The sequence below is a fragment of the Tigriopus californicus genome, chromosome 10, assembly GCF_007210705.1.
Source record: "Tigriopus californicus strain San Diego chromosome 10, Tcal_SD_v2.1, whole genome shotgun sequence".
Taxonomy (NCBI): Eukaryota; Metazoa; Arthropoda; class Copepoda; order Harpacticoida; family Harpacticidae; genus Tigriopus; species Tigriopus californicus.
Window position 1 is genome coordinate 5,313,760 of NC_081449.1, and position 17,829 is coordinate 5,331,588.

Here is a 17,829-nt window from a genome sequence, read left to right on the forward strand (position 1 = left end):
TGGGCTTGGAATAGACATTTGTCTATTGAAAAATTGAACTAGCTTCATACTCATATATTGGGATTCAGTGGCAAAATGTAAACAAGGTTTGTCATTGGTTGAATCGCGGGTAAGCAAAGTCAAAGGAGCAATCAGAGCAACAACTGTCAAAGTAAAAAGGCGGGAAATTCAAACTGATCAAAAATTGTCATTTTCAAGGTCAAAGTTTCACATGATCCAGTCAATAATCTTGTCCAAAATTGTTACTACAACTCAACATTTTTGTAGCCGTTTCAGAATCAATCACAATTAGAATCCTTTTTGCATCATACTCTGGGCTAGAAGGAAAAAAACCTTAAGAAAAGTACATAAATCTCAAGCTAATGTCGGCAAATCCCTTATATATTGTAAACTTGACAATGGCCCAAATGCAAAAAAAACTCCAAATTGCCCCTTTGCTAGATTTCACATGAGATGGTTGCTTCTTTCATTGAATGATCATTTATCAAACAAAAATTAGTGGCTAAGATTAATGCAAAAGAGAATGTTTTACCTAACATGAATTCACTAAAGAATTGGCCAAAAGCAAAATTAGTCACCCTTGGAAAATGATGATTTTTTCCAAGCTGCCGACCTCTAATTGTCGATCAATTTGGCTCGTAGACACTCAACAATTTAGGCCTAGCTTATCACTAATTCTTTCAGGACTGCTATTTGCAGCTTGAGTGAACAAATTAGCTTTAATTGGTCATTTTTGCTGCCTATTTATGGGTATGTAATATGTTTCTACATTCACATGGGATTGCCTTTGATTGCATCTTTTAAAGTCAAGATGGTGCGTAAAAATCGCTCGATTGCAATCGGTAAAACGGTTTTAAGACCCAACTAGCATCCCTGGACATGTTTATCCTATAGCATACAGGTTCCTCTGAAGTCTGAATCCTTTGGATCTCAAAATGAAACAAGTACAACCTTGCCTTTTGCAATGCCGCAATGTAAAAGTTGTTTTGACCAAGAAAGTGGTTCTTGGTCTTGATAGAAACAAATATATTTATAAAGATCTTTGCCAATCATCTTAAGTAGAAACTTCCCCTTTTATAGAAATTGAAACTCCAACAACTTATTCTTAGCACACGATGCCTAGTTTCAATAACTTCTTCAATGTTGTCAGCATTTTCGCGTTCTTTGGTTTTAATCACAAACCCTCCATAACTTTCCAATGTGGTAAAACCTGACAAAAACAACCATGATGATAAGCAGCACCTCTGGGCTGTTTTCCTCCAGAATTCCAAAGAACGACATCCACTATTCTTTGAATACCAATGCACCAATGATACAGTTTAAATATTGAAACGATTGAAAAACAAGCCAAATTTGTGCTACATTTGGAACTTGGAAAATGATGAATTTTCGAAGCTGCCGACCTCCAATTGGCAGCACTGAAAATTAGAAAAAAGGTAAACAAACCTTGGCGACCAAAAATTATTTTCACCCGCTTAACCACTGTTTGGAGGGAGAAGATCGGATTTGATCCTTTTCATCTTTGGAGGAGGTGATGCCTTCTGCAATGACTTCTCGGAACCCACCTCGAGATTTTCGACGCCAAGCCACTAAAATCGAGTTTCATGTCCAAGCTACCAAAGCTCAGTTCGACACTTTATTCAGGGTCAAGGATGAGGTCCACGTAAGGAGGGCTGTTCGGTTTTCTTATCTATTTTTCAAATACCGATTGTTCCTGGAGTGTTTTATTGTTTAATGTTCAGGACGACTCTAGCACTCCCTGGGGTGCATAAAGTGTGTTATCGTAAAATATGGCACTCATTCTTAGCATTTGTAGATACTTTTGTTAGAGAAAAAGCCGAGCAAACTTCGATGCCGAGTGTTACTTTTGAGCTCCAGGCCAGTGAAATCAACTTTCATTGAATTGGATGCTCAAATGAAGGTTCGATCCCTACCTAGTTCTAGCTTCTTTTTGGTATTTGAATAAAAACATATGAGCAGTTGCCTTGACAGCTTAAATGGGAGAACCTGCGATCGTTCCTGAGGGTGAGGTAAGAATTGATGTTGGCTGTGATAACGGGGTGGGAATATCTCTTCATTGGAACTCTTTTTAATCGAGGGTAGGCTGAGCGAGGGAGAAACAACTGCCATCTAACTACGTAACAAACAAACCAACAAATTTAAGCTAATATGATTCTTGTGCTTCTTCCCGATGCCCTTTAGAATTTTAATCCGCAGAAGAAAATAGTACCTTATTGTCAGCTTGGGTTAAAAGTCCATACTTCTGAACACATCCACGAGTAACTTGTGAATCTCTACATTATGTATTCTATAAATCATGCCCTTTCGATGAATTATTTTATTCCCTCTAAAATCATAATCTCCTGCTTTCTTCTTGCATCTCTCTCAAAATGAAGAATTAAATCTGAACTCAATCAGCGAACGATGAATTTTCTTGTCAAAACTGTTCTATGGCTGATGTTCCGGGAACAACTTGACGAATTTCATGTAGACTGGTTCTATCGGTTAACTACTGCTTGAGAAATGCTCCAAACCAAACCACGTTCGCTTTACTTCCGACATCCGTGTTCAATTGAAGTCCTTGTATTGATGGAACACAAGTTTCTTTTCCATTAAAATGAGCTTTTTAATAATAGCCTGGATTTTTTCCTTACTTTACCCCAAAACCAGTTTTGTTGAAGAATTAAGAATAAAACAATATAAGAGTTGCAAATTAGGATTACACCGTAAGTTCAGTTTTTTCCTAACTTTATTTGGATGGAGGTGATTGTCCTCTCCCTCTCTAAACGCAGTCATTTATATATTTTGCAAATAAACCAATTGAAATGATAGCCTGGAACTAAGGTCTTTTTTCTTCTCACAGGCCGTGTTGGAGGAGTTATTGAACAATGAATTAGATGAGGACATGGTGTTTGGCATTGCGTTGCAATTCCTCAGTTCATTTTGGAACTCACCCACGGGGCGTTTGGAAGCGGCCAAGTGCAAGCTTCACCCCGAAGATACGCCCAAGATTAGCAAAGCCTTCTTAGATCCCAATGTCCTGGAATACATCTTTCCCATTGAGATCGTCCTCAAAACACGCGAAGAGGTCAAGGCTCAGATTCTGACCGATATTGAGAATCTTCAAGCTCATTTGGCGGATAAATATTCGCCATTCAACTTTGAAGTGGACACCTTTGTCGTGTTAATGGAGGCTTTCCGATTCATGATGAGCCATCGAATGCAGTTAGGCCGTCATTTCTTGAGGAAAAATGACCGGAACTATGATGACGATGACGAAGAAGAGGAAGAAGAAGAAGTGAAGCAATCTTGGGTTCGTTGACTTTACCGAGCAATGTGTGGTATGAGGGTAGATTTTGGTATTGAATTTGACTTTCCAGATCAATGTTGTACCGTGCGATGTCTGCCAAGACGATAGCTACTCGCAATATTGTGGATCTCATGTTTGTGCCAAGTGTAAGAAGTTCTTCAAAGAGATCATGCGAAGCCGAGAAAGTCTCTCTTTAAGATGCTACAAAAACCAAAGGTTTGATTTTCTTTAGAATTGACAACTGACGCTATCCAAGAAAAAACTCAATAAGATTGCTTTTTTTTCAACCGTTCACGTCCAAATAGAAACGAGTTAGCAATTATCCCGCCTTCGGATAAAACCTTTACATTCCTGTTTTGGAGCTCGCTGAGAACAGTCGCATTTTAGTTTGCTGCTGTTCTTATCTCCCAGGAATTTCGAACCAAGGTGTGACTTCCTCTGTTGCTCCTTGGTTGCTGTGCACGTGTAGTGTTCGTGGTGTTTGTGTGTGGGTGAATGAATAGGAATTGCCATTCATTCACTCAATTAGGTTTGGTTTTTCACGGCTCTTTGGTAAGACGTAATTACTTTAAAACCTAATAAGTTTATTGCTCATTTATGTTTATGTTTAGCTTTAGCAGTTTCTCTCTGATTTGTATTGTAGTATTTCTAGTTCCTAATCGTTGTGTAGTTCTTTAGTTGGATTGTATTGGTCCTTGACAATTAGAATTTACTGTTCATTAGTGTATTGATTTCATTTTGCTTTAGACCACTTGGTTGAGTTTATTTCTGTGTTTTTGGGGCTGTTTTCCTAGTTTACATATGTTCTTGATTCCTTGCTTTTCTTTGTCCCTTACTTCTTGTTTATTATCTCCATCTTAGATTTCTATGTTTAGTTTGACGTAAGGTAGTTTATTCCTATTTTGCTTCGTTGCCCTGTATCTCAGGACAAACTTGCATAGCCTTTTATTTATTTATTTCTTCTCTTTTTCTTAGTCTCTTGATTTTGGTGCTCATAGCACTCATGATAGCATTCATTATTGAAGCTATTTTTGGAAAAGCGAGCAAAGAGGCTAGACAATGTTTGGACTTGGTCTTAGCTGGGAAGGATCCTTCCATAGTCAATAACCCGTTTATTATAGAGGCTTTAGTTGCTTGGGTCAATGAAACCAGGGTGCTGCTTGAAGAACAGGCTCACCCAGTAGTTGAGAAGTCGACTGATTTTACCAATGTAGAGGTTGAAGTAGTATCTCCTCTTGAAAAAGCGCAGGATAAGACAGTTGTAGAGAAAATAGTCTGTCCTGTTTATCGAAAGCAGCCTTGTCCTGAAGAAGGAAAAGGCTGTCAGTTTGACCACCCTAAATGGTGTCAAAAACTTCTCAAGTTCGGCCTTGAGAAGTACAATAGTAAGAAGGGATGTTCAAAGGTAGATTGTCCTTTTTTTCACCCGTACATGTGCCGTCAGTCCATGAGACTTAAGACGTGCTTTAATGTACGGTGTACCTCCGTCCATGTTGAAGGGACGCAAAGAAAGCCGAGAAATAGGATAGCTCAGTTTCGTAGTTTTAGAGCTGACCCTATTCCTAAACCTAATCCCGCCCCACCCCCCTTCCTTAACCCATTTAGCTTCCTCCCTCCCTCTCCTCCTACCCCCCACCCTCTCTCCCAATTCCCTCCTTTTCCTTCAAATACCCAATCCACCCCTATTCCTATAAAAACTCTCCTCCCTAATATTCCTTGCCCCACCCCTATTTCCAAAATTCGTTCCTATTCTGATGTACCTGCCCAACCCATTCCTCAAACGCAACCATACCCATTAGCTTATGCATTGCCTCCAGTAGAAAATAGCTTTGTTGATAAGCGGGATTTTTTACGGTTGGAGAGGATGGTCCAAGATCTTGTGAACTTGGTCCGTCAAAAGAGAGGCCCGTAAAGGGGCTGTTTTTGAAAGTGCATTGTCTGATTTCTTAAAAAGACAGCACAAAAGTTAAGATCTTAGAAGAACTAGCCGTCGAGAGAGAGATTTCATTCATCTCTATAACAGAAACCTGGCTTCGGCCAGGGGTCCTAGACGAAGAACTAACCATAGTTGGTTTCAACTTAGTTCGTTGTGATAGGATACGCCCTGATAATCCCATATTCCCACATGGGGGTGTATGCCTATATGTTAGGAATGATTTGCACATTAGTCATGTGCAAATGTCGAATAGGGAAGTAGAGGTATTGATTTGTCATATCCGAGGGCTTGATATGTCAATTGTAACAATGTATAGACCCCCTTCTTGTTCAGCAAGCTCTTTTTCGTCAGCTCTCCAATTCACTGGAAATGAGTTGGACCTGGCAGTTTGCTCGAAGGTTTTCTTTGTAGGGGACTTTAATTTCCGGCTAGCGTTGTAGAGTGGGAGGTTAGTCCTGATGGGTATATTCCCATTTCGAAATCGACATCTCAGTCGTTTTGAAAAGCTGGAGGAGTTTGCGATCTTGAGCAGTTTTTCTCGGCATGTTGGTGTAGCCACCAGAGCAAATAACGTTCCGGACTTGATCTTTTCCAACCCTGATCTGATCCAGTATGTCCATGTGACACCTAGTAATCTGTCAGATCATCATGTTCTCGAGATAGGGTCGACCATTACTCAAAAGCCGGCGTGCTCGAGAGTAAAACCGGTCAAAAAGGTCGGTTTGGCTAAGTTCAAGTTCAAAGATGAACATTGGCCGTTGATTAGAGAAAGATTAGAAGACCTGGATCTGATTTCAATTCTGAAACAGGAATCGTCCATTGATGCAGCCATTGATAAATTAGTTTCAGTTTTTAAGGAAGTTTGCTCTAGTTTAGCAATCTCTGAATGTGTTCCGAAAGGTGGTACACGGACAAAAATTCCAAAATGTAGGAAGACTTTGTTCAAAAAGAGTTGTAAATTGGCAAAAAGGCTGAAGAGCACTTCGAATCCAGTAATTGTAGGTAATCTCCAAAAAAAAAAATTGGACATAGTTCAGGGTAAGATTAAGGCCTCCATCGAATATGACCAGTTACAAACTGAGAGTAAAGTGGTTCAGGAGGTCAGGTCGAATTCCAAGGCTTTTTTCTCTTAAGCGAACTCTAAGAGAAAAATGAAACACCCTGTTGGGCCTTTTGAGGTTGATGGGGAAGCCATTAGCAATGTAGAGACTATGGCTAACATGCTTGGAGGTCAGTTCTCCAGTGTGTTTTCGACCCCACTGAGTTCAGAAGCAACAGCTCATTGCTCTGAAGATGAGTCTGTTGAGATTGACATGGTTAGTCAAGCTGAGCGTTTAGATGATCTTGTAGTCACAGATCAAGATGCTATAGAGGCCATAAGGGACTTGAGGCTTTCCAGCTCTCCTGGTCCTGATGGTGTGACAGCTCAGTTTCTGATGAGATGCTCACTGGTTCTCGCTCCTGTTTTCTCATACTTATGCGTTGCATCTTGGATCAGGGCAAGTTTCCATCGTCAGTAAAATTAGCTCACGTTGTTCCAATTTTTAAAGGGGGAGATAAGTCGCTCCCCAGTATCTACAGGCCGATTTCTCTCACTTCGAATATTGCGAAGGTGTTTGAGAAGATCATGAAGTCCAAACTTGATGAATTTCTTGAGGTCAATGAAGGGGTCAATGAGGTCAATGAAGTCCTAGCTAGCACGGTTACCCAACTGATTGAGCATTTAGAGCAGGTCATTGAGGGACTGGAAAGGCACGAGTCAGTTGATGTTGTCTATCTTGATTTTGTCAAGGCCTTTGATAAAGTGAATCATGGCCTTTTGTTGAATAGTCTTCATGACAGTGGGATCCAAGGTAAGGTTCTCAATTGGATAAGAAGTTTCATTCAGGATAGTAAACAAATTGTTGAGGTCGAGGGATCCCTTAGTGACATAGATGATGTGAAATTAGGTGTTCCCCAGGGTTCCATCTTAGGGCCCCTGCTTTTTATAATATTCGTTGCCCCACTTCAAAAGCTTAGTGTTACTGCCAGTCTCTCTTCTTATGCTGACGATACAAAGTTAGTTTCTGGCAGGAATGGCTGAGATTCCAGTAACCTTGCAAAGGACTTAGATTGAATCTATTCATGGGTAACTGAGAGTAATATGGCCCTGAACGGAATGAAATTCCGCTCAATGACGTTTGGGTCAACTCCTCGTAGATAATGGACGTAAAAATATTGAGCAGGTCTCATCCATGAAGGATTTAGGCGTAGTCCTCCAAGATAAGGGAAAGTTCGATGGGTATGCCCAGTTGAAGGTGGGTAAAGCTTTTCAAATGTGTGGTTGGATATATCGCACGTTTAAGTCCAGAGACAACATCACGATGCTAACTTTGTGCAAGTCGATTGTTCAACCACATCTTGAAAGTGCTTCACCCATTTGGGCTCCAATGAGTTCAGAAAGTTTGAAAAAAGTCGAACAAGTCCAAAGATGTTTCACTAGGAACATTGAGGATATGAGAGAGCTCTCGTATTGGGAGAGACTAGAAAAGTTGGGACTGTACAGTGTTCAGAGAAGGTATGAAAGGTATCTGATACTGTACGTCTTCAAAAGCATCCATGAGCTTTGTCCCAACCCAGGATTTAGGGTCAATTCTAGTGACCGTCGAGGCTTAATGTGCGCTTTGAAAGTACCTTTAAGCCCTCGAGAATCCAGGCTAGTTCGAACAATGAAGTCCACATCTCTTATTTATCGGGCTCCTTCATTGTTTAATTTGCTTCCCTCTAATATTCGTAGGGAATACGTAGGCCTTGTTGATCCGGTAGCAACTTTCAAATCAGACTGAACAAATTTTTAGATAGCATTCCAGATCAACCCTTCATTCAAGGACTAGCTCGGTCTGCTAACTCAAATTCATTGGTAGACCATTGGTAATAAAAAGACGAATTATAACCTTTCATTTTAATAGTACTGGGGATTACATTCCCTGTAGCGGTTAGATAAGCCAGTGAAAATACAAAACAAAAATTAGAGCACATAGAGAAGTCTGAATATCTTTTTAGGTGCTTGGATAACTTTGATTGTGTGGACATCAAATGTGGCAAATGTCGATTCCAAGTCTGCGAAAGCCTAGGCATGGTGTCTGAATATTACTTCACCGAAATACAGGTAACAGGCTTATCAATTATAATATAGAGCTCTGTTAATTGAAATTAATTACTTCTCCCTTCTCAGATCACGAATGTGATAAATTGCGCCTCCTGCTCACGTGAATCTGACTCACTTGTCGATATCTTCGGTGTGTCCGTGTGTCAAACCTGTCGGGATTTCTTCTATCAAAGCCTTGAGAATTTCTCATTCCTTCATTACGATTGTCCAAAAGAGCGGAATTGTACACTAACTCGAGACTCCAATGCCCCTCCCTGCGCCACGTGTCTTTTTGACAAGATCAAGGCCCTTGGAATGGTCGACTTGTGAGTGATCCATTAATTGACATCGGCAACAAGGAAAGCAGCCTCTAAATGTACTAAAAAATCTTACTTTAGATATTTCTGGAAAACTCAGCACGATCTTGACGAATCAGTCGACGATTATGAGCCGGTCCATGACGTGGTCTACAGAGACGAATCTAAATGTTGCGTTTGCAATGGCAAAGCTTCCCCCAGCTATTGGCTTGGACTAAAATGTTGCGAGGTAAAAACAAAGCTTTACTGGATTTTTTTGCAAAAATAAAAATAACATGTCTTTGGCATTTCATATCTGAACTCGTCGAACAATTGCAACTGAACGATTTCGCGAGATTTAATATTTATCCACCTTTCGCCATTTCCTTGATCAGGTTTGCAAAGGCTTCGTGGCGGCTTCAATGACCAATCGTGCTTCCGATGCGTATTGTTGTCGCAAGGGTGAGCGCGGATTTCTGTGTCCGACTTTGGAGAGCGGCAAAACTTGTAGTTATTGCTGGCTGAGACGTCTCGAGATTGAAGGTGAGTCAATGAATCTGACATATTTGTATTAAATATTTTGGGTGGTTAGGTTTTGTTTGCTATTAGTGTTTGGAAAAGATCGATAGCCGTCACAGGCAAGACGATCCAAACTGGAATCAGTACGAAGTACAAAGAGATATCCATCGATGTTCCGGGGTGCTCCAACTTGATGCAAATCATGATCTCGGTGGTGATCTTGAATAACGCAACCGTTAGATACCTATGAGAAAAAGTGTGGGGTGAAATAGGTTCTCATTTGTCTCTGGAGATTCCATCAATTACCATATCTTCCGCTTCATCGGCCTCAAAGGTCGATCATGACCATTGCTGCGATGGCTTATCATGTTGAAAATGAGGTAAATGAGTAAAATGGTATCGTGAAGCCACATGGGGATGAAAACAATGCCCCAGGACCATCGGGTTCGGCCATCCAGTCTCAGTACGAGGAGGATGAAAAATATTAGACAAATAAACCACGTGAATAACGCCCTATGGAGCACGCCCATCGCGAGGGGCTCGAATTCGATTTCTTGGCAGGAGGCCTTGTAAAGGGTGCGGCTTCAAGGCCGTGTTATCCCAATGACCCTCGGGAGCACGATTCAAGGTTCGCTAAAACGGAATCCATAATGTCGAGCAATGGAAACGTAATTTATGTCATTCGCACATTCCTACATGAGTTAGACGGATTTTTCGAATCGTCGGGGTCTTAATCGGTCCTAAAAGATCGTCCAAAATGTTCCAAGAGTCCGTGTTCACCAAATTCAGCTAAAATAGGCATCATCGATTAGTATGGGATTGGTATCAAATACTTTTTACTAAAAAGCAAACCATTACCTCCTCAAGGGCGGGCACGAATTTGTAGATTTTAAAAAGCGGCGAAATGACCGTGGTGCGGACCATGGGTAGGTTCGTGAGGTGCGTGCCTTCCAACGAAAAATGCGTGACACTCTTGGGGATAAGTTTCAAAAATCCCGTATGAATGTCGATGGTCTGATATTCCAAACTCAAATGACGCAAATTCACGCAATGAAGTTTGACGCCTTGCATGAAAGCCGTGGACACGATCTCTCGGGCGCCCTTGGGACGTTTTTTCCCAAAATGCTTGTTATTTCCCCGAACAATCAAGGATTGCGTGTGCGGTCCCAAATGGGCCACGACTGGCCGAATGGCGGACTTGCTTTGGGTCTGGGGTTGAACCACCACGTGGGTCCACCGACTCTTGTCCAGAGCACTGCGTGCCAATCCGGGAATGCCGCTTTGAGAACTGGCAATGAGCGAGAGGGCATCCAAGTAAGTGCAAACTAAGAGCCACACCTCATCCGAGAGATGAAGATCGCTGCCAGAGGCGGCCATGGTAAGGCTGGCTCATGATGGATGGGACGGTCCTGGTGCCAAATGGAACAGATGGAGAGCGATACAGCACGGTCACCAAAACATGGCTGTTGAAGTGGTCTCCCTCGGTTTCTGGATGTCCTCTGGATGGGAAGATCACAGTAGTGTCTTGGTTGGTTGGTCGGATGGATGGCGGCGAACTGACAATTCAGTGAGACATGGTGTGAAAGGTTGGGTCAAAGAAAACAATGCGTGCTGATTGTGTGGGTGAGGCTGATAAACGTTATTCTCCACCGATTAGTTGGCTTTGCTTATTTTTAAGTTTGTGACAAACTGTTAGAAAGGTTTGGAGAGAGAGACAGTATAAGGGCTATTAATATCGTGTTAGGTTAGGTTAGGTTGGGTTAAGTTAGGTTTGATAAGGTTAGGTTTAGTTTAAAAAAAGTAGCACCGCCAACTAATCGGTGGAGAATAACGTTTACCGTGTGAGGCTACCTAGCATGTTTGTATGTAGGCGTTCAACGAAAAGCGCGGAGAATTCAAATTTGAAGGAAGAGGAAGGAGAGAGAGAAAATGGGATGGGTGTCATGTTATTCGAAGGAAATTTAATTAGGTTTAGTTGAGGCTCAATGGCTTAGACTAACCTATAGCTAAAGCTATATCAGCCATAGATGCTGTGGTTTTGTTTGGGGAACCTGTTGGCCAACGATTTCAATATTTGCATATTTGATTCATATTTTTAATCGACCCCAAAGATTCAAGGCGTGTACTGAGGTGTAAAATCAGAGAGAGATAAAACACTCGGGACAGCAAATCCGGTTTCAGCATCCATAGAAAAAAAATGTTGTCTCCCTTTTGAAAAGAGTTTTTAGTTTAGGGCAGTCATGAGTAGTAAATACCAAAACATCTTGAACAGCGATTTTTTTATCTTATTCTAGGAATTATTGATCGATGGAATATTTGCGGTGGACAACCTTCGGCTTGGGCCAAGAACTTCCTGAATTGTGACGAGATTTTGACGGATGATTCCTCGGAAGGAAGTTGAACTCAATGACCCGAGGTTAATTGCCTTGATTTTGAACTAACATGCAAGAATATTAAAAACCCAGGCCCCGTTTAAGATCAACATACATTAGTTTGAGCAAACATTGAGTGTGAGCAAAGGCTCATCCGTATACTCCTACAAAATAGTAGTACAAAATTTTCACGTCGAAAAAATTGCAGAAGTTGGTATATCGGATGTGCGAAAAAGCTGAACCGACTGGAATTTTTGCTCGACATTCGAACAACATTTTATGTCAGAGTCGGGTTATCACATGCCTTTTTTCATAATCTAATGCGAGAGAGTAGTTCCAGCCTTGTTGGAAAGGTCTGATCGTTTTTATTAATCCAAAAACAGTCATTCCTGAGAGACAAAATCCAACCTCACTCATACGTTTCTTCTAATCTAATCAAATTCACCTATAAACGGCTGACGGAATGACACTTAAAAGTGAGGATCTCACAACAAGGACAGGCGGCGACTCAAGCAAGAATAATCGAGGTTGGTGCATGAAAAATGCATAAATATGACAAATGCTAGATTCACTCTGTCTGAGGCACATGAATGGGTTTGCCTTTGGGATCATCAAAACGGTCCATGGTCTGAATACTGGCCAACATCCCGAATCCCCAATAACACACAATAGCGAAACCTAGAGTGGTCAACAAACCCACCCACAAACCGATGCTAATCAGCTCGCCACAATACCAAGATGGGCCGAATTTAGTGCTTTTGACATCGAAAACTTGCATCTTCAACCCAGGCAAACCCAAAGCCAAGCTATATTTGCCCTCTCCTCGCTTCTTCGGCTTGAACACGCCCGTGTAATCGCAACAAAAGCCAGAGTCCAAGGGAGCGTATACTGAATAGCCATTAGAACTTGACACCTGAAGTTGAAAAAAAAAAGTCACGCGATAAAAAATTGAAGTTACAGTATACCACCGAATTAAACATACCGATAGCTCATTTCCCATCACATTAGTTGAACCAATCGTGGCTTGCGAGATCTCCATGCGGGTCATGGCGAATTCTTTGGGTTTCTTGACAAACGACATCTTGACAATCACCGAGCTCAATTGGATACTGCCTTCACCGCCAAAGGTCTGACCTTTGAAGTCGATGGTCACGTCGAAATTCTTCATGGCACTCTCAAAGCCACCCTTGACTGAAGCCGCGGGCTTGTCCAAGATCACTTTGGACACGTGCGAGCTCTTGTTATTGCCATTTTCAAAGACATAAATCTCGATTCCGGGCGAAACCTGAAATGAGAATGAGCATGAGCACATCATACTTTATTCTCTACTCCTATGACAAAGTGCTAAATATATAAAGAGTATAAGAGAGTGACCGGTTATGTTAAAAAAATTGGACTAGAAATGGTTCGACAGGTTGAGATTTTGGAGGTTCACACACCTGCCTAATCTAAGTTTTAAACTTGAGTGAGATATGAAAGAAAAGACTAAACGAGAAGATTCGATTGATTTAAGACAGGATTCTATGAGTAACCTTGTTCTCTATGTCTATCTACTTTGAAAGGCGTCCTTGATTCAAGTTTCAAGGATGTTTGAAACGTTCCTATGCCCAAAAGAAAGCTCTTCTGCACGGTTAAGACCTATAATAGATGATCGTTGGACTGTATGCAACTTTGCATCCTGATTATCCGTTTTCTTTGGAAGCATCAGGTTCACTCACACTAAGACATCATCACTTTAATATTCCTAGTCCAAAGGATTCGCTAATTGGTTCTCACCTTCATGAGGAAGTTTTCGCCGTCATAGAAAACTTTAGGTCCCTTTTGCGGCTCATTGGAAAAGCTCGACTCGGGTTGAGGTGCCTTGGGCTCCACGGGGCGTTCTGGGCGTTCCTCCGGCGACTCATCGTCCTCCTGCAAGAGATTGCGATTCTTCCACCGCAAATCCGATTCCACGTCCACAAAGCTGAGGTCACCCAGCACGATAGTAACGGTGAACGCGGCGCAGAGGCCCAAAATGGTGAGTTTCATGGTTTCTCGGTTAAGCTAAGAACACAAATTTTATCTGCGAGTGAATGAGTGAGTCATGTGACGTTAAAGATGTATGTACACACAGTGCTGTTCAGAGACCTTTTTCGTGTATCTTTTACTGACAGATCTTTTGGAGGTTGTATAAGTGGGTTTTGTTATTGTTGCGAGGACAACATTTTTTAGAAGGTTTGATTTTGCAACGTGCCTCAGCCTATCCAATTCATTGCTCAAAGAGATACTACACCCTAATCAGACAAAAGAAGGGCGCAGAAACTATGATGCGGCAAGTTGTATAAATTGTATGTTTGGTTGGTGATTTCTAATGAACCAAACTCAAACCATTTGTTTTCTGCCCAGGGGACAAATTGATGTTTTGTTGAATCATTATTTATTCTGAAAAGGAAAAGAGGGAATCCTTTTATGGCTCATTAATTATCTAACATTCCATTGAAAAATTAATGTAGCAGTTGTATTGTTTTGCTAAATTTTACTAGCATCCCTTGTAACATAGGCTGTTTTGATATATTAGTGGCGGTGCTTATCCTGGACATTCCTATTCAGGAGGAATCATCAATGCAGAAGATATCAAAATCTTCATTCAGGGTATTGTTTTTAACTTGTTCAATCCCTATTTAGTTCATTCACAAATGGCAAATGGATAATGGTGTCAATGAAAAATGTAAGATGAAGTGGCTTGACAACTCTGTAAAATAAAATCTTCTCACTGGTTTATGCTTAGCTTTGATGATATGCTATGTTAATCTACCAAGTTCATCTGTAGCTGTCAGTTTGAAAAGAAATGGTAAACATGAGAGAAGAAGATCCCCAAAACATTCTATGGCGAATAACTAAGGACATTGAGAGGAAATGAGGCTCCATCTGTTGAAAACCTCAATTTGTGCCAAACTTCAATACCGAAAAGCAAATGTACATTTTAACCCCGACCAGAAGCAATTTTTGGGCAAAGGTTGCAGATATAAACCCTTAGATTGGCATACACAGCCTCCGAATAATGTGTCTGTAAAAAAAATGGGTCAGATTTGCAGCCCTGTAGAAGCTCTCTTTTGCTCCTTCTTCATGGGAGGCAGCACTGGCCTAGGTTTTTGATAACAGCTGTTAAGATTGAGTTCAGAGTGACCAGAAATGGGCAAACTGAGGAGTGTTCGTTTTTATATGATTGGCCACGGACTTGTAGAGATGTGGACTTCGAATGGAAGCAAAATTTTCATATCTCCTAAACAGTTCATTTTAATCCAAATAAGCATTTGTTACGACCCCAAAACCTTGTTGAATAGATTAGCTTGGCTAAGTTTGAGCCCAAAATAATGCTTAGGGAACTTGGGAGATATGGCCAAAGGTGCATTATAAACACGACACAAAATTCAAATTTTCGGCCTGCTCTTGGTCAGCTACATAGGCCTTTAATAATATAACTTTAAAACAAACCATTTTAAAAGTAAATGCTATTTCAATGACCTGCCTTTAATTGAAGCGATCTACATTCCTTACCTTATTACTTTAATTTAAAAAGTGACTCAGAGTCGCTATGACCCAGAGCAGGCAAATTTGGCGGGAAGCTCGTTCATGGTCCATATTTTAAGAAGCAACATGGATTGGCGCTAGCGAGTCTCACAATCGAGATTTAACCTCAACAACAACAAGGATGCCTCTAGGTTGAGAGCATATAGTGCGTCCTCTAGAGCCTGACTTCAAAGGAGGAAGCTCCATCTTTGTCCTTGAATATCATTGAAATGGGCCCTTCTGTTGAAAAATTGAAGAAACCAATATCTTTTACTTGGAATCATGGATAAGTTTTTATGTTACAATTTTTTAAAAGTTTTTATGATTAAATTTTCGTGCCCAAGGTTTTTCTGCAAGTTGCCTGTAACTGTAAATTATCTTATTTGTCAGTTTTTGCTACAAATGATTATACACTTTTGGCTCCAAGTATATCCAAGGCTCCAAAAGAGAAGGTTCAAAGGCAAAGGTTCAGGATTGGTTAAGAAGTTTCCTTCCTGTTAGGAAGCAAGTGGTTAAGGTCAATGGATCACTAAATGATGTCAACTCAGGTGTTCCACAAGGCTCCATTTTAGATTCTTTCTTTTTCATAATATTCATTGCCCTGCGGCTTTTGAATTGTCCAGAGTAATATGGTCCTGAGCAAAATGAGATTCCACTCAACGACCTTTGGGTCAACACCATTCAACAATTCGCTTCCACTTAAAGGAGGCAAACAGATTGACTCCAAAACAACGGAAAGTTTGTGAGCATATCCAGTTTGGTGGGGAAATGTTTCAAACTTGCGGACGTTTAAGTCCAGGGATCACGATAATAAATCTGTACAAGTTCATTGTTCTGCCAAATTTTGAACACGTTTTTGACCAACATTTCTGATCAACCCTACATTCAAGGAACAGACAGATCCGCCAATTCTAATTCATTGGGGGATGAGATGATAAAGTTTAAAGCTAAATCAGCCTCATCAGTTCTTTTTATTTTGAAATGCTGGGGATTCCATTCCCCGTAGCGATGAGGAAGTTCGCAAAAAAATTCTTCATGGGTAAAATTCACTCCACTCATAATATTATATCAAGAATTGGGCTTGGAGTCTTTTACCACTTGGTTGATTTGGCATCAAACTTCTGCAATAATCTTTTCCCTGTCTGATTTAAGCATGAAAATATGTCTTTTTCAAACTTTAGGCAAATGGTTTTAAGAATTTGATATTTTTCAAAGTGTACTTTCATCTTTTTGCAAGAACCAATATATCATTGAAAAATAACCTTACAAAAATCTTGAATTATAATTATTTTTTCTTTAATTTAATTGCTCTTTAAATTTTGCAATAATGGTGCATTTGATTTTTTACAAACAAAATGAACGCTAAAATGGCGGAGTACACTATTACGCTCTGAGCTCTTCACGGATTTTTGTCCGCACCTTGATGAGGCAGAGGTCCAAGGCGCCCTAACGTTTTTTCGTTGATAGACAGTTTCATGTATAGTTTCATGGTACAGAGAAGTGTAAGGCTTTGGGATTTCATAATAGTGCGCCCTCTGGTTCTACCATGAAGAAAGTGTGACCACACTTCTTAATGATGACAAAAATTTTGCATGGAGTATTTTTTTGCATTTCTGCAAATTTTTGTCACTTTCCATGTAATGTCATCTTTATCAAATGAAGGTTGGACTGAGTTTTAAAATAATTGTTAAACGATTTCCTTAGATGGCGAACGATTTTGTCAATGAAAATTTGGAAGCACTGGATGTGCTAAAATCATGGTAGTTCTTGCCGCGATTGTGGCGCAGCCTGACTAGCTCACATATCTGAAATCCGATCCGGTGCTTTACACGTCTCTATAACTTCTCCATTAAAATTAGACACAAATGGCAGTGCTCATGTGATAGCAATGACTGCAATCAAGATCTTATTTTTTTTTTTTTTTGGTTTGGACTTCCTTACCGCTACCGGGATTGGAATCCCAGCAGTTCAAGACTAGAACATTATTTATTGTACTTGACTTTGAATTTTTGACAGCGTACAACCTAGACGAAAGGTTATGAATTGTTAGACTTTAAAGAAGATGTGGAATTTATTTATAAAACACTGTTAATAGCCTTACAAAAAAAATATACCGTACTTTTGTATGAACCTTTCATCCCCCGGCCATTTTTTACCCAATTGTGTGTTTAGAGAATCCAAATTTAAATTTTGGAACCAGTTAGCGAATTCGGAACATATTTCATGCAGAACTGAGAATGTTCTCGGGCATGTACGAGTAGTTCAATAATTATTGATCTCCTCATCAGCGGAAGCATGTAAGAGACAAAAATCTAACAGAAACAATGCCAATTTCTTCAAGGGTTCCATCCTATATCTCGTGACCATGGAAGTCCTATAATAGATGGGGCTTGAGATCGGATAAGAATCGATGGTTCCACCCCACAATTCATTAGAGGATAGGAATCGGTCGAGAAGTACTCGAGGTTCCTTCGTCGTACATGCACGATCGTAGAAATGGTAACAATATCGCTTGTCTTGAGTCCAGAGTAATTGCCGATGGAATCCTATCCGAGCTATTTTTAGACCCTCCAGTCAGCCTCATCTCGTAATGATTCGTGCCAGGAAAAGTTAGGTAGGCCCAAGGTGGAACAACCACTCGGTCGTCCGTCAGAGCACTAGATCCAATGGAGAACTTTGAGTATTTGTCATCGATTTTGCTCTCGTGGGTTCACTCGTCG

General features: G+C 40.6%; 3 protein-coding genes across 3 annotated transcripts; 1 reads left to right on the top strand and 2 right to left on the bottom strand.

Annotated features, from left to right (window-relative positions):
* Nucleotides 1-1,443: 1,443 nt before the first annotated feature.
* LOC131888157 (uncharacterized) lies at nucleotides 1,444-11,690 on the top strand. The gene is made up of 8 exons (XM_059236943.1): nucleotides 1,444-1,663; nucleotides 2,864-3,313; nucleotides 3,381-3,526; nucleotides 8,289-8,394; nucleotides 8,461-8,699; nucleotides 8,772-8,919; nucleotides 9,065-9,212; nucleotides 11,483-11,690. The coding sequence occupies exons 1-8, from the start codon at nucleotides 1,535-1,537 to the stop codon at nucleotides 11,587-11,589; spliced, it is 1,473 nt and encodes a 490-aa protein (XP_059092926.1). The 5' UTR covers nucleotides 1,444-1,534; the 3' UTR covers nucleotides 11,590-11,690.
* Nucleotides 8,913-10,805, bottom strand: LOC131888163 (transmembrane protein 60-like). The gene is made up of 4 exons (XM_059236950.1): nucleotides 10,047-10,805; nucleotides 9,885-9,977; nucleotides 9,495-9,821; nucleotides 8,913-9,432 (listed from the first exon to the last, which is right to left on the bottom strand). Exons 3-4 carry the CDS (start codon nucleotides 9,716-9,718, stop codon nucleotides 9,258-9,260), a joined length of 399 nt encoding a protein of 132 aa, XP_059092933.1. The 5' UTR covers nucleotides 9,719-9,821; nucleotides 9,885-9,977; nucleotides 10,047-10,805; the 3' UTR covers nucleotides 8,913-9,257.
* A 199-nt stretch (nucleotides 11,691-11,889) lies between the features above and the next one.
* LOC131888159 (uncharacterized) lies at nucleotides 11,890-13,685 on the bottom strand. The gene is made up of 3 exons (XM_059236946.1): nucleotides 13,337-13,685; nucleotides 12,543-12,845; nucleotides 11,890-12,473 (listed from the first exon to the last, which is right to left on the bottom strand). Exons 1-3 carry the CDS (start codon nucleotides 13,586-13,588, stop codon nucleotides 12,129-12,131), a joined length of 900 nt encoding a protein of 299 aa, XP_059092929.1. The 5' UTR covers nucleotides 13,589-13,685; the 3' UTR covers nucleotides 11,890-12,128.
* Between the last annotated feature and the right edge of the window lie 4,144 nt (nucleotides 13,686-17,829).

Coding starts and splice junctions, on each gene's coding strand:
- LOC131888157 (XM_059236943.1), top strand. CDS start 1,535: ATGCCTTCTGCAATGACTTCTCGGAACCCACCTCGAGATTTTCGACGC. Junction 1,664..2,863: donor GGGTCAAGGATGAGGTCCAC/GTAAGGAGGGCT, acceptor TTCTTCTCACAG/GCCGTGTTGGAGGAGTTATT. Junction 3,527..8,288: donor AGATGCTACAAAAACCAAAG/GTTTGATTTTCT, acceptor ATATCTTTTTAG/GTGCTTGGATAACTTTGATT.
- LOC131888163 (XM_059236950.1), bottom strand. CDS start 9,718: ATGGGCGTGCTCCATAGGGCGTTATTCACGTGGTTTATTTGTCTAATA. Junction 9,433..9,494: donor CCGATGAAGCGGAAGATATG/GTAATTGATGGA, acceptor TTTTTCTCATAG/GTATCTAACGGTTGCGTTAT.
- LOC131888159 (XM_059236946.1), bottom strand. CDS start 13,588: ATGAAACTCACCATTTTGGGCCTCTGCGCCGCGTTCACCGTTACTATC. Junction 12,846..13,336: donor GCGAAAACTTCCTCATGAAG/GTGAGAACCAAT, acceptor TTCTCATTTCAG/GTTTCGCCCGGAATCGAGAT. Junction 12,474..12,542: donor TGATGGGAAATGAGCTATCG/GTATGTTTAATT, acceptor TTTCAACTTCAG/GTGTCAAGTTCTAATGGCTA.